The sequence below is a fragment of the Notolepis coatsorum genome (assembly GCF_963971535.1).
Source record: "Notolepis coatsorum genome assembly, chromosome: 14".
NCBI classification, from domain to species: Eukaryota; Metazoa; Chordata; class Actinopteri; order Aulopiformes; family Paralepididae; genus Notolepis; species Notolepis coatsorum.
The window spans coordinates 53,850,511-53,865,899 of record NC_140178.1 but is presented as its reverse complement, the minus strand read 5'-3'; the positions used below and the strand labels follow the sequence as shown (position 1 = coordinate 53,865,899).

Sequence of the window (15,389 nt, the reverse complement as noted above, 5' to 3'; positions counted from 1 at the left end):
CATCAATTTCCAACACTCCACCAGTGCAATCTGAGCATGCACCATACTCCCAACTCCTATTCGATGACTGACTTGTGATTTAGCCTGCATTCATTAGCCTTGTCTATGACAGAAATCAACATTGTTTTCATGACGTGGGGACATGTGTCAGCTGTTCTTAATTTCTCTTGAAGTTGCATAAAGTTCCTTTGAATGCTTAGACTGACGCTTCAGACGTGTTACTGGCCTCAAACTCCAAAGCTAAGTATTCGATTTAAAGGTTAACCTGTTGAAAAAAGGCCTGTTATTGTTGTTTTTTTGTTTTCATGTGATCTCTAAAAGAACCATCTGAATATCCTTTACAAAAGTTATCATGGTAGTTTAGTGGTGATTTCAGTTTTACCATGGTCATTGTATGAATAATCTGCCATTTACTTAGGTATGTATTTCTAGGCGGATTTTCTGAAAATAGGGCTAGGGCTTAAGAGGGTAAATTGTAAGCTAATAGCTCTGCATTGACTACACTACTTCCTCATCTGAACAAACGATGAGGTATCAATCAAACTATGTGACACTTCCTCCAAAGGTTGAGGAATGCTTGAGTTGGTGTGTCTACTGCAGGTGACAAGTAAGTGTGTGTGTGTGTGTGTGTGTGTGTGTGTGTGTGTGTGTGTGTGTGTGTGTGTGTGTGTGTGTGTGTGTGTGTGTGTGTGTGTGTGTGTGTGTGTGTGTGTGTGTGTGTGTGTGTGTGTGTGTGTGTGTGTGTGTGTGTGTGTGTGTGTGTGTGTGTGTGTGTGTGTGTGAGAGAGAGAGAGAGAGAGAGAGAGGTGTGTTCGTGTTCCAAAGATAGATAGATGAGGGAGGAGTAGAAGAGGTTATTTAAACAAGAACAATTTCACTGACAGACATGAGCTAGAGATGATGGCTGTCAACAAACTACTCTACGTAGCAACTCTGCTAACTCTACTGGTAAAGGGTAAGTAGCTCTTCCATTGCCTCACCTACTAGATAAAATAGCAACATGTGCCTGACCTGCAGTATGACAGCTGCGCTTACTAAATTGGATTTGTTGACCGTATAAACCATTTGGAACACAATCATTAGGTAGGGGTGTTAATCCTTATCTTAGAGGATGGTGTAGCTCAGTCGGTAGAGCATGACAGAGCCACTAATGCTGACAGGGTCAGGGGTTTTATTCCCACTGGGGCCACCCATGCAGGGAAATGCTTACACACCTGGGCCCTCATTCATCAACGTGTTCTACGCACAGATCTGTGCTTACCCTGTGCGTACGATCATTTCTAAGCAAAGAGTGGAATTCATCAATTTCGATTTGAACTTGACTCCGTGCTTACATCTACGCACAGGTCAGACCAGGCGTACCTGGCGCCCAGTGGTAGAATATATTATTACAACAAGGAAATGAGCTTCTGTGCATAATAACACTGGATGTTCTGTACGTAGTTCATTGTAAAATAGCAACAGTAGTGTAATTATGGTCAAAACCCTATAAATAGCATTTGGAATAATAGATCTTTCTCTCAATGAATGCAGCATGGTTTATATAGCGTTATCGGAATATACGGGGTGTAGGCTACTGACTGACTGCGCTCCGCGTAGCTTGATTGATTGATTGATTGAAAAGTTTATTAACAGATTGCAGAATGGGTACAGTACAGTACAGCTCAGTACATACAATTGTTAATTGGGGATGCAGACCAACTTTCGTCTTGTTTACATCAGGGTCCCCCATTTTCAATTCATCATAAATCATAAAGCTCAACTCGTTATTATTTTGCGCAGACCGCAGAAACACGGGAACGTTTTGATTATATTTAAAAGGCTTTACGTTAAACGAAACAAGTGGAATTTCGAAGCTGTAAGCAGAATACAAGTCATATGAATATAGTGTTCTTCCCCCTTTTTACTGTATAAGAAAGAATAGAAAACGCATTGCAATGACACCAGATAGTGGACAGACTATGTATATGATGGGATTCAAGTTCGCGTTTTTGTTGATCATAGGCATGCTGTCAGAGTATGATATCTTCAAACATTCTAGAACATTTGTCGTCACAGATCATGTCCTAATAGAACATAGGCTATGGCATGGATCGTGATATTGTGTGGACTGTAATTATTACTGTACCGGTACCACCCATTGTGACAACAGCCTTGTGAGTCCCGCACACAAACATGATGGAATTCAAGTTCATGTATTGAAAGGCAGGCTACATCATACATGCAGTGAGATTCATTGTTCTTGTATATGCTCTCTATTATTGTTTATATAGGCTACCCAATACTGACATCAAAATAGATTGTAGTATGCCTCTAGAAATCATATGCAGCAGGTAGAAAATTGACGGGAGATCCATCGCGATTTGGAATAAAATTGAGGAGAACTTTAATCCCTGGGTATTAATCAAACAACACGGGAAAAGGCAGTCATATTCCAGCGCGGTCTTTATTAGCCGACAACAAAATAGATGCCTCTAAAAATCATATAGCCAATCGAACACAACTAATAAAGGCATTCATATTACAGCACGGTTATAATGACACACAACCAATGCCAAACAGTGGTCAACGAACGGTCTTTATTAGTATTTTGAGCTGTCCAGGCAGAATTGCAGCAATGGTCTTAGGGAGCCGTTGATATCTGACATCACCGTTTACAAGTCCGCCTTTTATTTATCCCATAATACGCGATAGTGTCTTCTTGGTTCGACAGCAGTGAACAATCTTCGTGGAGTTTCTCGGAGTTCCGCTCGGGTCAGTCCATTATTTCACATCCCATGGGGGGTGTTTCCTCATTTTCATGACCATATATGGATAATCATGCACGAGCATTGACGGTAGAACAAAGTGGTATTCATCAACACGGAGGAGCATAGAGCCTGCGTACGCACCGTGTGATGAATCCCGACTTCCCTGTGCGTACACTAGTTCTACATTCCGTGCTTACGTGTGGAAATAGGTCATGTTCTACGCACACATTGATGAATGAGGGCCCTGGTGAAGTGCTTTGAATTGTGGACTACTTAACGTGAACGCTAGCGTTTTCTATTGGAAACAACATTTGTATGTTACAGTAAGGCACATCGATCTCAATGAAAACCACAAACAACATAATCTTTGATCAGTGCAAGAAAGCACTTGTGACTCACACACATCCTGAAAAGGCCACAAGAGATGCACGCTGGTGCCGGGATAACAGCCTACTCCTGAACATTGGTAAAACCAAGGAGCTGATTGTGGATTTTAGTCTGTAGATTCCATTTCAGCTGAAGTTAATTTAAAGGGGACATGCCTAGTTTGCCTATGTATGGATTTTACTGAAACATTATGTGTCTGAAATGTTATTTAGATGCTAGACAAAAATGACATAATGTACTCCTTAACAACCCTAAACAAACTGTTCAGAAATATAGCTGTTTCTGATGTCACAAGAGGGACACAGACAATACATTTCCTTGAATTCATTTATAATAAAACACAAGATACTTGAGCACAAGGAAATGCACACAGACGCACCCGACGAACCTCCCTGCTGAGATTAAGACTCACAGACGGGGGACAAGAGAAGGCAGGACCATGAAGGAGAGGCAGGTAAAAAGAAAAAAAGGATTAAGCTGTACCTGCCTCTGTTGTCTTGGGAAACGTGCACTAACTGGCCAATAAGACAGACGAGCTCTCAGTCTTTGTGGACAACCAACGGGTGTACAGGGAAGCTAGCCTGTTGTGCTTAACAGAGTCTTGACTGAACGACACCATCCCGGACAGCACCATCGAACAGGATGGCTTCACTGTGGTGCAGGAATAAGCAAAGTGGCAAAAGGAAAGGCTGAGGGATTGCTGTCTTTGTTAATTCCAGTTGGTGTGGTTCTGGTCACATCACGGTTAAAGAACGCCTCTGTTCCCTGGACATTGAACCATTGGCTCTAAAAGTATGATACCATATTACCTACCTAACATCATCGCGGTCACTGTTTGCATCCCACCGAGCAGAGCAGGCAAGTGGCAGCATCCACTCCACGGTTGTGGGACTACAGACAAAACACTCAGACGCATTCATCCTCATCAATGGCGACTTCAACCACGTCAAATGGGCCAAAGCATTGACCAAATTCACCCAGTATGTGAAATGCAAAACCAGAGACAACAACACAAGATGGATACAGTTCAACTCCCCCACACCCACTTGGGGGGTCAGATCACAACTTCATCCAACTCAACATACCAACCAACTATTACCAGGTCTATTCCACAGTGGTCTGCTGAAGTTGAAGAGGAGCTGGGGTTAGTGCGTCAGCACACCTGACCTGGGACCTGTTTGAGAGCATAAATGGAGATGATATCCATGGACTCTCCCACTGCATCACAGATTACATTAGGTTCTGCGAGGGAAGCATTGTACCCATAAAAAAGGTACGCTGCTTCCCCAACAACAAACCCTGGATCAACCAGGACATAAAAAACCTATACTGAACAGGAAAAAGAGGGCCTTTATGTGTATTATATATTAATTAAAGCAAATGTATTGTAACTCATAATCATATATTTTCTTTTAACTGTTTAGAGAAGTATTCTTCTCATAATTGCGATTATATATCTTCTTTTAATTCATTACAGTCGTATTAACCTTCTCATAATTGCGATGATATACTGTATTTTCTTCTAATTCATTATAATCATATGAATCTTCTCATAATTGCTATGCTATACAGTATTCTAGTTGAATTCATTACAGTCATGTTAATCTTCTCATAATTGCAATGATATATTTTCTTTTAATTCATTAGTCAAATTAATCTTCTCATAATTATGATGATAGTTTATTTTAATTCATTACAATCGTATTCATCTTTATGTAATTGTGATTATATCTTTTCTTCTCATTTATTATCTTCTCATACTGTAATTGTGACAATATATTATATACCACTAGAGACATAGAGAACAAAAAGTGTTGATAGGTAGTGATCGGGGCGACAGTGGCTCGGGAGGTAGAGCAGTCGTCTGGCAATCCGGAGGTTCCCGGTTAGATTCCCGCTCCTCCCAGGCAGTGTGTCGAAGTGTCCTTGAGCAAGACACTTAACCCCTAATTGCTCCCGATGAGCAGGTTGGCACCTTGCATGGTTGCCTCCGCCGTCGGTGTGTGAATGTGTGAGTGAATGGGTAAAATGTGAGTAACAAATTGTAAAACGCTTTTTGTATAAAAGCGCTATATAAAAAAGCAGCCATTTACCATTGACCATTTACATTCCCCACGGGTCAGTGGAAGCAACATGCAGGTGGCCACACATTTTCTGTCACCCACTAAGACTTGTTTTCTTCTGTTTTTTTCAGAGTCTCACACACAAGAAGATGGTGAGTCACAATCGCTCCCTCCCACTGACATTGCTGAATATTTATGAATTAATTTCCTCATTGTTTTCCATGTCAGCATATCTGTGTGTGTGTGAGGATTTTTACAATATGACAATTTCATCATATTTTTCTTGATTGTGGTTGGACACAAGATTTTCATTAATAGATATTGGGTATTGTACCCAGAGTGGGGGAGTGCCCTCATGTTTGATGTCATTCAGTCCTCATATCTACCCCACAATACAACGCTTCTAACATATCCTCTTTTGCTATTAGTTATCATTAGTGCTAACATTAGGTAGTTAGCAATAGTGCTAACATTAGCGACAAAAAGATCTCGCTAATGTCAGCTACCAAATGTTGCAAATAATGCTTGCTGCTGTACAAATAGTATAGCTGCTAATGCTATAGTGTTGAAGATTATCTTAATGTTAATTAAATATGGTATTTGATTAACAGCTATGTATGCAACTTCTTTCCCTCTGTTCTTCTCTGTTCTGAATATTTACAACTGATCCATGTTGCATTTGAGGGCATACATTAAAAACACCATCCAATACAATATGATTATTGATTTGAAAAGAATCCCTCTTTCCACCTCTGATCATATAAACCTTTCTTCCTATTGATCCTCAATAATGAAGTGATCACAGTGAAATGTTTAGTTCTGTATGAGCCCGCTGATATTGTGCTTCATACAGTATACTGTAAAAAGTTAAAGAAATAAAGACCAAACACTATACAAAATATACAATATACAAACTAAAGTACAAAATGCAAAAATGAGGTAGTGCAAATCTTTTAGTAATAAATCGATAAAATATGGTGTAGTGTTAAAAAGTGTTTAAAGTGTCTAAAGTGAATGTTAAAGATGAGTGTTTAAAGTGAGTGTGTGCATGTGGAATGGATGTGTGTGCAATGAATGTAGATGGATGGGTTAGTGTTGCATAGAGTCATTGAGCATCCTGATGGCCTGGGGATACAAACTCCTTTTGAGTCTCTCTGTACTGGCCATGAGACTCCGGTAGCACTTGCCTGACCGCATCACATTTACATTTACATTTAGTCATTTAGCTGACGCTTTTATCCAAAGCGACTTACAAGTTCTGTACGACAAGCCATCAGGAAGGGCACAACTCTATCAGCTGAGTAACAATGTTCATCAAAGTGTTGAGTGCTACAGTGTAGGTTAGTTTATTAGGACAAGTGCATGACAGTATGGTTAGTTAGGGTTAGATTTTTTTTTTTTTTTTTTTTTTTAATTCAGATAATGGTTGAAGAAGTGCGTCTTTAGTCGACGGCGAAAGATTGGACGTGTTTCGGCTGTCCTAACTGGGGTGGGTAGTTCATTCCACCATTGTGGGTCAAGGACTGAGAATAGGCGACTTCTCTTTGATGACCCTCCGGGAGCTTGGATAGGAGTAGGTCTGAGGCGGCCAGAAGATGCAGAGCGTAGGGGTCTTGAGGGTGTGTAGTTAGAGACCATTGACCGGAGGTAGGCGGGAGCAGTTCCCTTTGCCGCACGGTATGCTAGGTCGAGGGCCTTGAAGCGGATTCGTGCAGCAATGGGGAGCCAGTGCAGGTCCCTAAGAAGTGGGGTGACATGGGCCGACTTCGGTAGGTTTGAGATCAGGCGGGCGGCTGCGTTCTGAATGAGTTGAAGAGGCTTAGTGGCAGTGGCCGGGAGGCCAGCGAGCAGTGCGTTGCAGTAGTCGAGGCGGGAGATGACTGTTGATTGGACAAGGAGTTGGGTGGCTTCTTTTGTCAGGAAGGGGCGGATCCTTCTGACATTGCTCAGGAGGAATCGGCAGGTTCTGGTTGTCGCTGCGATGTGAGCAGAGAAGTTCAACTGGTCGTCGAGGACAACACCAAGGTTCTTGGCGGTCGCGGACGCGGTCACAGCTGCATTCTCGACTGTGATGGAAAGGTCGGTCAGGGGGGAAGATTTGGCCGGCAGGTGGAGCAATTCTGTTTTGCTTAGGTTCAGTTTGAGGTGGTTGGTCGTCATCCAGGCGGAGATGTCGGACAGACAGGCCGAGATCCGCTCAGAGACGTGGATATCTGAGGGAGGGAAGGAGAGGAAGAGTTGAGTATCGTCGGCATAACAGTGGTAGGAGAAGCCATGAGACGTGATAATGTTACCCAGTGATTTAGTGTAGAGGGAGAAGAGAAGGGGTCCTAAAACCGAGCCCTGGGGGACACCCGTCCGCAGGGGGCGGGTGGCCGACAGGGTCCCTCTCCATGACACTTGGTAGGAGCGGTCATTGAGGTATGATGACAACCATGTCAGCGCAGAGCCAGCCACTCCCATTCCTGCGAGGGCCGCGAGGAGGATCTGGTGGTTGACTGTGTCGAAGGCTGCAGATAGATCTAGGAGAATCAGGACAGAGGAGAGGCCTTTCGCTTTTGCTAAGTGAAGTGCCTCTGTGACCGCAATGAGGGCTGTCTCTGTGGAGTGACCAGTCCTGAAGCCTGACTGATTAGGGTCTAGGAGGTCATTCTGTAAGAGATAAGCATCAGTGCAAAGAGGCAGTTGTTTGGGTGGCTAGAGTCTTTGACTATTCTCTTAGCCTTGGCCCTGCAACGCCTGGTGTAAATGTCCTAGAGAGTGGGAAGCCCATCTCCAATTTTGCGTTCGGCTGATCGAGCCGCTCTCTGCAGTCTGCTGCGGTCGTGTGCGGTGCTATTCCCAAACCAGGATGTGATGTTACCAGTCAAGATGCTCTCTATTGTGCTTGAGTTGAAGTTATTTAAGATCTTCTGACTCACTTTGAACTTTCTTTTTTAAGGAAGTAGAGGCGCTGCCGTGCCTTCTTCACTGCACTGTCTATGTGTGTGGTCCATGTCATGTCCTCGGATATGTGAACTCTGAGGTACCTGAAATTGTTCACTCTCTCGACTGGTGCCCCATAGATGCTGAGGGGGCTGTAGTTCCTTGCCCCAAACCTCCTAAAATCCACACTCTCTATTTTGCCATAATCCTTGATCAATCTCTCTCCATTTTGTCATAATCTTTGCTCAGTGATCAAATCACATTGGGGCATGTGAAGGCTGTCCTATCCAACATAGAGAATTAATCATCTTTCATTAGCCAATAATTAAGATTTAATTCAAATGTATTGTCCACAAACCCAAGTCAACCTCTATGTTGTTTTTCTCTATGTACCAGTGTGTGGTCAGCCTGCTTTGAACACCAGGATAGTGGGAGGAGAGGATGCTCCCTTAGGGAGTTGGCCCTGGCAGGCCAGCCTTAACAGGGGTTCCCAGTTCTGTGGAGGATCTCTCATCAACAACCAATGGGTGCTGACTGCTGCTCACTGCTTCCCACGGTGAGGAAGTATATCAACATAATGTCTTCTACTCCTCTGTTTATTATCAACTATAATTGATACACAAACACAAGTATTGTCTTTCATGAATTTATTTGATCAATTATGTTTTCCCTTCAGCACCAGTACAGCAAATTTGATCATTTATTTGGGTCGTCAGAGCCAAGAGGGATCCAACCCCAATGAGGTGTCTCGGAGGGTTACAGAGATCATTCGACATCCAAACTACGACAGCTCTACAAGTGACAATGACATATGTCTTCTGAAGCTCTCCTCACCAGTGACGTTTACTAACTACATTCTCCCAGTCTGCCTGGCAGCTCCAGCCAGCTCCTTCCATGCTGGCACTGATAGCTGGGTCACTGGCTGGGGCAGTATTAGAAGTGGAGGTGGGTAATGACTTGATCACGGGTCATGGGACCATGGTCATTTACCTAACAAAGTGGCTGATAGAATAGACTAACATAAGAAAAAGCATGAATGGGACAAACACATATTACAGTTGAACCAATTAACTTTGCACATATTCATATAATTAGTCTGGTCTTCATTCAAATGGAGAAAGTGTATGAAGACGGCATCCTGCTACTTTGACAACCTTCTCTCACAGTGTAATAGAAACCTACCTGACGTTTCTGAATTAACTCTAAAATCTTTGAGCAGCCCAAGTAAAAGTATACTTAGATATTTTCTGAACGTATACTTTGTATACATTTGATATATTCAAAAAGTAAAAGTAACATAAAATTGTGTTAAATTTAAACCACTTAAATTGTACTTAGTGTGTTCAAAGTTGTACTTAAAAAGTGATTGTCTGCAAGATCTGATGCACCAGGCGGTAGTTCTCTTAATTATGAGTTTTTAACTTGAGTTAAACGCAGTAGTGTGTATATATCATGGCTTTTGTATTGTGGATATGCTAAGGGTTAGTCCATACAATTCAAGATATCCTCAAATTTGTATCTTCCAGTTGTTTTCCGGGAACAGCCAGGGGAACGGGTGGAGATGACTGCGGAGCTCTATTGCTGTTGCATTTTTGTACTGTACTGACTTGCTTTCCTTCTTGAAAATGAATTCATGTTACCTACTGAGTTAGTCTTTTATTAATTCAAAACAAACTGCTGTTGCTGCCGATGACATAAAACACCACACTCCCTGTTTGCCAGGTGATTTTCCTGAGAATGTCCTACCAGACACCAGTGTTTAGAACAGCAAGTGTAATATTATTCATGAACTGGGTATAGGCAGATGCACCATTGTGTTAAGTCAATTGGCAATAGAGAGTGGTAACATAGACTTTTGTTAACATGAAAATCTTATAGATTATTATGTGCATACATATATTGAAATCATACTTTTGATGAATTTGTTGTTACTTTTGCATACCAAAATAGTACACTTTTTGACTTTTAATACGTTTACTAAACATTTGGTAAACAGCTCAGTGTCTTTTAAGTGCACTTAGACTACACTTACAGCATATTAATGACTATCATACTAAATATGTGCGTTGAATTAGTGAATTAATGAAAATATATAGATCCAAAATTACATTGCAAGTATATTCTCAGAAAAGGTAGAAATATACTTTTAACATACTTAATATACTAAAAATATACTTTCAGTATGGAAAAATATGCTGTATGCATTTTTTTTTTTACTTGGATGTGATATGTTTGGATGCTTTGCATTGTGGGGTGGCTAATGATGTCAATCTCTGAGGTGGGCATCTTTAATAAGCAGACAGTCTGTGATTAAAATTATATTCTAAAACATATCACCATGTATGTATGATGTTTCTCAAACTGACTTTGTGTCTTCGCAGTATCGCTCCCGTTCCCACAAATTCTTCAGGAGGTTGAGGTGCCGATTATAGGGAACAGACAGTGTAACTGCAACTATGGAGTGGGCTCAATCACAGATAACATGATCTGTGCTGGTTTGGCTGCTGGAGGGAAGGACTCCTGTCAGGTGATCATTTTAACACACAGTCCTTAGGTTTTATTCCCTGCAAAGATCTACCTCTGCTGACAGTGAATTCCTCTTTCCACAGGGTGACTCAGGTGGCCCATTGGTGAGCAAGCAGGGCACTCGCTGGATCCTATCTGGAGTGGTGAGTTTTGGTCTAGGTTGCGCCCGACCTGACTTCCCTGGAGTCTATACCAGAGTGTCCCGGTATCAGTCATGGATCGAGAGTCAGATCACCAGTGACCAGCCAGGCTTTATTACATTCAACTCCGCTGGGACTGATGGAGACCTCAGTGTCTCATGTACTGGACTGCCACTACCTCCTACCACCACCACCACGGCTACTACACCAACTACAACCACCACCACGGCTACTACACCAACTACAACCACCACCACGGCTACTACACCAACTACAACCACCACCACGGCTACTACACCAACTCCCACCACTACCACCACCACCACGGCTACTACACCAACTACAACCACCACAACTACAACAACTGCAGCCCCTGCTCCTGTTCCATCTGTGTTGGTCACAGCGATCATAGAACAAGTGTTTATACCAGCTTATAGCAACCCAGCTAGTCAAGAATTTAATGCATTTGCAAGTACTATTATCTCAGTGGTAAGTTTTGAATTGTATCTTGAGAACATTTTCTCTTTGCCTTTGCTGATATTCTATGTGAATGATAAATACATGCAGGTCGCTGCATCTGAAAAGCAAACTGCTGTATCAAAAACATTTTCTTTCTCAAATTTCTCTTGAAATGTGGTGTTCAAATTAATTTGTAATTTTGTATAGAAGTATAATGTATCTAAAAATGTCTTCTTTTCACACAGTATAATTCAATCTACATTGAAAAATATGGTATGCTTTTCAACACCACCAAAGTTATTGCATTAAGGTACATTTCACAGTTCTATTGTATTGATCCTATAGATCCATTGTTTATTATTATTACCACCTATATAAAAATAGTAATATAGTAATAGTAGTGTCTTTTGGAACCTGTGGCTGATATTATATAAGCTATAGAGGATGATGTTATGCCCTTATTTGAATAAATTATTCCATAATTTCCAACATCTGAGCCTGGCTTTTGTGATCTCATGCAGACCCGCAGCCACTCGTACTGATAACACTCAAGCAGACGTGGAGCTTCTTTTTCGTGAGAATGCCACCAGTGATCAAATCCCCAAAGCTGAGGAAGTTAGCAACACCCTTGTAGAAGCTATGAACAACCCCAACGCTACCTTCAACATCACCATTGACCCCAGCTCCGTTGTAGCCTCACTCGTCATTCGTAAGTAAACATGTTAGTCTCTCTCTCTTTCTTCAAATCATATCAAATCATTGGTAACTACTCACCATCTCTCTCTGCATGAATAACCAGACATGTGCCAACAGATGTTACCAGGCCCTTTCTTGCCTGGGCAAAATCAGCTCTGAAATAGCACAACCCAAAGCCATCTTAATTCAAAGCTCATATTCTGAATTGATATTTTCACAGAAAACACAATCAATGCTACAACTGCTGCCCCCACCACGGTTTCCCCCACCACAGCTGCCCCTACCACGGTTGCCCCCACCACAGCTGCCCCTACCACGGTTGCCCCCACCACAGCTGCCCCTACCACGGTTGCCCCCACCACAGCTGCCCCTACCACGGTTGCCCCCACCATGGTTGCCCCCACCACGGTTGCCCCCACCACAGCAATCATTGCAACTACGACGACCATCAGGACAGTGATTTTTAGATCACCTGGAGAAACATTTACAACTGACTTGTTGAATTCATCATCTGCATCTTTTAAAAGTCGCGCTGCACTGATAGAAACAGTGGTAAGTCTCACTAAACAATAGAAATTGAGGTAATACTTTATAGCTACAGGTGCTCAAATCTTATTTGCAATATTTTGAGATCTACAAGAAATACTTGAAGCAGTGGTTCTCACCTCCCAGGGGTCCTTGAGGAATTTCCATGTGGTCCCAGGGGTCCTTGAGGGGGTTCCATGTGGTCCCCAGAAAAATCTCACTATTAATTAATGAATTGACTAGAAGTTAGCCCAATGGGAGAATGTACAAGAATGACTGTTCTGTGTATAGGTTATCTGTCCACCTACACGTCCTACAGTATAAACAGCTATGGAAACTACCCCCCCATAAGACTTGACTTGAAACCTGACTCGTGACTTGACTTGAGACTTGACTCGAGATTTGACTTGAGACATGATTTGAAATTTTACTTGAGACTTGCCGCAAATAACTTTGTTTTCACCTTTTATGTAGTTCTATGTTGTCGTTTCTTTAATTTCTTTGTACATCTCGAGAATTCCATTTCCACAGAATAGTCACTCACATGAAGGCATTTCCACAGAATAGTCACTTATTAAGGCATTTGCAAAATAGTCATTTTTATGATGCAGCTATTACATGTTTTACTTTCGGCCCAGAAAACCATTTCCAAATGTGGTGTCTAATTTTTCTCATTTTGGATCAAAACTTTAAATTATGTCAATTATAGTAATTCTGCCAGATGTATGAAGGCTGTAAACACTAAAAACAATCAAGAATGTAACCAGTATGAATTCACACAACCTTGTTTTCATTCCTCTAGCTTGAGCCTTACTACACTGAAGCATTCTCCTCTTTCACCAGCTTGAAGGTGGTAGCATTCAGGTAATTTGCTGATGTTTATGTACAACAGGTAGACTTTCAATAAAAGGCCAAAAAATATGATTCTGGGTTTCAATCCAGTATGAGCCTGTTAAAGGAGCACGCCAACATTATGGGAAATGGGTTTACCGTCTTCTCTAGAGTCAGACAATAAGATAGATACTAATTTCCTCTTTGTGCGTTCAGTAGAAAGCTAGCTTAGCTTAGCACAAATGAATGGAAGCTTATCCACTTCCATTCATTTGTGCTAAGCTAGGCTAGCTTGCAGCCAGATAGCTTTCCACTCAACGCACAGAGAGGAAATTGATCACTATCTTCTTGTCTGACTTTGGAGAACAGTAAGTGCATCTCCCATAATATTGGCGTGTTCCTTTAAACATCTAAGGCTGTCAGGGGTCTAGAGTGTTATGGGCATGTTCAAATGTGTGCTACTGCGTTTACAAATGCAAGTCCAAATTTGTAGTGCAAAGATAATTGGATACATGCACCAAAAGAATATGCAGCACAAAGATACATAGCAGGATAATGTGCATCACGTCATCATGTCAATCAAATGATTAGTATTTACCTGGTCCTGGATGGATTGTAGTGGCCACCTTGATGGATGGACAAGTAAATGAAGAAGGAACAAACAGTCTACCGCACATTTGTGACATCAACATGTTGGCACAGCTGTAATATGACAATTAATATATTTATCTGTCACCCCCCCCCCCCTCCCCCTTCAGATCTGGATCAATTGTCAACACAATTAACCTAGGATTTCAATCTACATCTGTTCCTGATGACACTCAGATTGGAGACATCTTAATTCAAGCAGCAGAAAACATCAAACAATTCAAGATCGACACTAACTCTGTCACCGTGGATGGCACACGTAAGCAATAAACACATAGATACCTGGATTAAAATTTTACCTATTTATTTATTTTGATAAATTTGTCCAAAATCAGGATACATTTTCCATGATACATGGCATGACGTATGTCCTTTTCTCTGTCTGTTTACAGAGATTTCAGGTGGAGTAAGACACAACATCAGTCTCTTTACGGTGTCCTTGGCAGCTCTGTCATGGCTACTATCACGCCATTAGAGATCCCGGGGAAGATTTGCAAGGATCTCCAATGTCAGATGTCTGTCGCGGATAAGATAGTGACATAATGTAATGGTCAAAAACGCACCAGACAACGGCTTGGGTACATTGAGAGGACAGCCGCCTGGTTTGCTGTCGTTGCTGGCTCCACGGGGCAAGATGTCTCACTGTTGCTAGATTGAAGAGTGGGCGTTACACAGTGGAAGGAGCGAATTATGTCAATACGCACTTGGTTCACTGAAACGGTTATTATTAATGTCTTATATCATTACTAGAAATAGTAGTCCTTTGAAAAAAACATTTTTGAATGATTTGAGCCTATGGAGAAAACATTCACACACACAAAGAAACCTACACATGAAATGAAAGGTGTGATAGATGTGAACTCAATAATTCCCTGTTTTTGATAGATGCAATATGATCAAAGCTGTGTGTTAAAGACCATGATAATCATAGAATGTATTACAGCCTAAATGATGCCCGGTATAACCATCCAGACAATCATATTTATAATGTACCAGAGTGTATTATGATGACTATCATGCATGAGTGTATTCTGTGAGCTTGAGTGTCATTTTGTACAATTGAATGCAATAAGTAACAGATATTCACAATGATCAGAATACAAAATGCATCCGTCTATGATGGGAGTGGTACAATCTCTGGAGTGTTTCTCTTTCTGTGTGTGTGTGTGTGTGTGTGTGTGTGTGTGTGTGTGTGTGTGTGTGTGTGTGTGTGTGTGTGTGTGTGTGTGTGTGTGTGTGTGTGTGTGTGTGTGTGTGTGTGTGTGTGTGTGTGTGTGTGTGTGTGTGTGTGTGTGTGTGTGTGTGTGTGTGTGTGTGCAATGCATTCATTTGTGAAATGATTAATGATTATGGACAAAGAATTCTGATTTATCAGATGCAGTAATCTGGAGAGAAAAACCTTAGGATGGAATAACTTCAGTAGTGGCATTCTGGCAACC

The 15,389-nt window shown here is 41.7% G+C and overlaps 1 protein-coding gene across 1 annotated transcript; it reads left to right on the top strand.

Moving 5' to 3' along the window:
- The first annotated feature begins 820 nt into the window (after positions 1–820).
- On the top strand, positions 821–15,065 carry LOC311240217 (uncharacterized protein). Its single transcript, XM_084328764.1, has 12 exons — positions 821–955; positions 5,332–5,352; positions 8,522–8,681; positions 8,802–9,070; positions 10,507–10,652; positions 10,735–11,280; positions 11,496–11,560; positions 11,772–11,959; positions 12,167–12,498; positions 13,274–13,335; positions 14,061–14,209; positions 14,343–15,065. The coding sequence occupies exons 1-12, from the start codon at positions 898–900 to the stop codon at positions 14,423–14,425; spliced, it is 2,079 nt and encodes a 692-aa protein (XP_084184890.1). The 5' UTR covers positions 821–897; the 3' UTR covers positions 14,426–15,065.
- Positions 15,066–15,389: the final 324 nt, after the last annotated feature.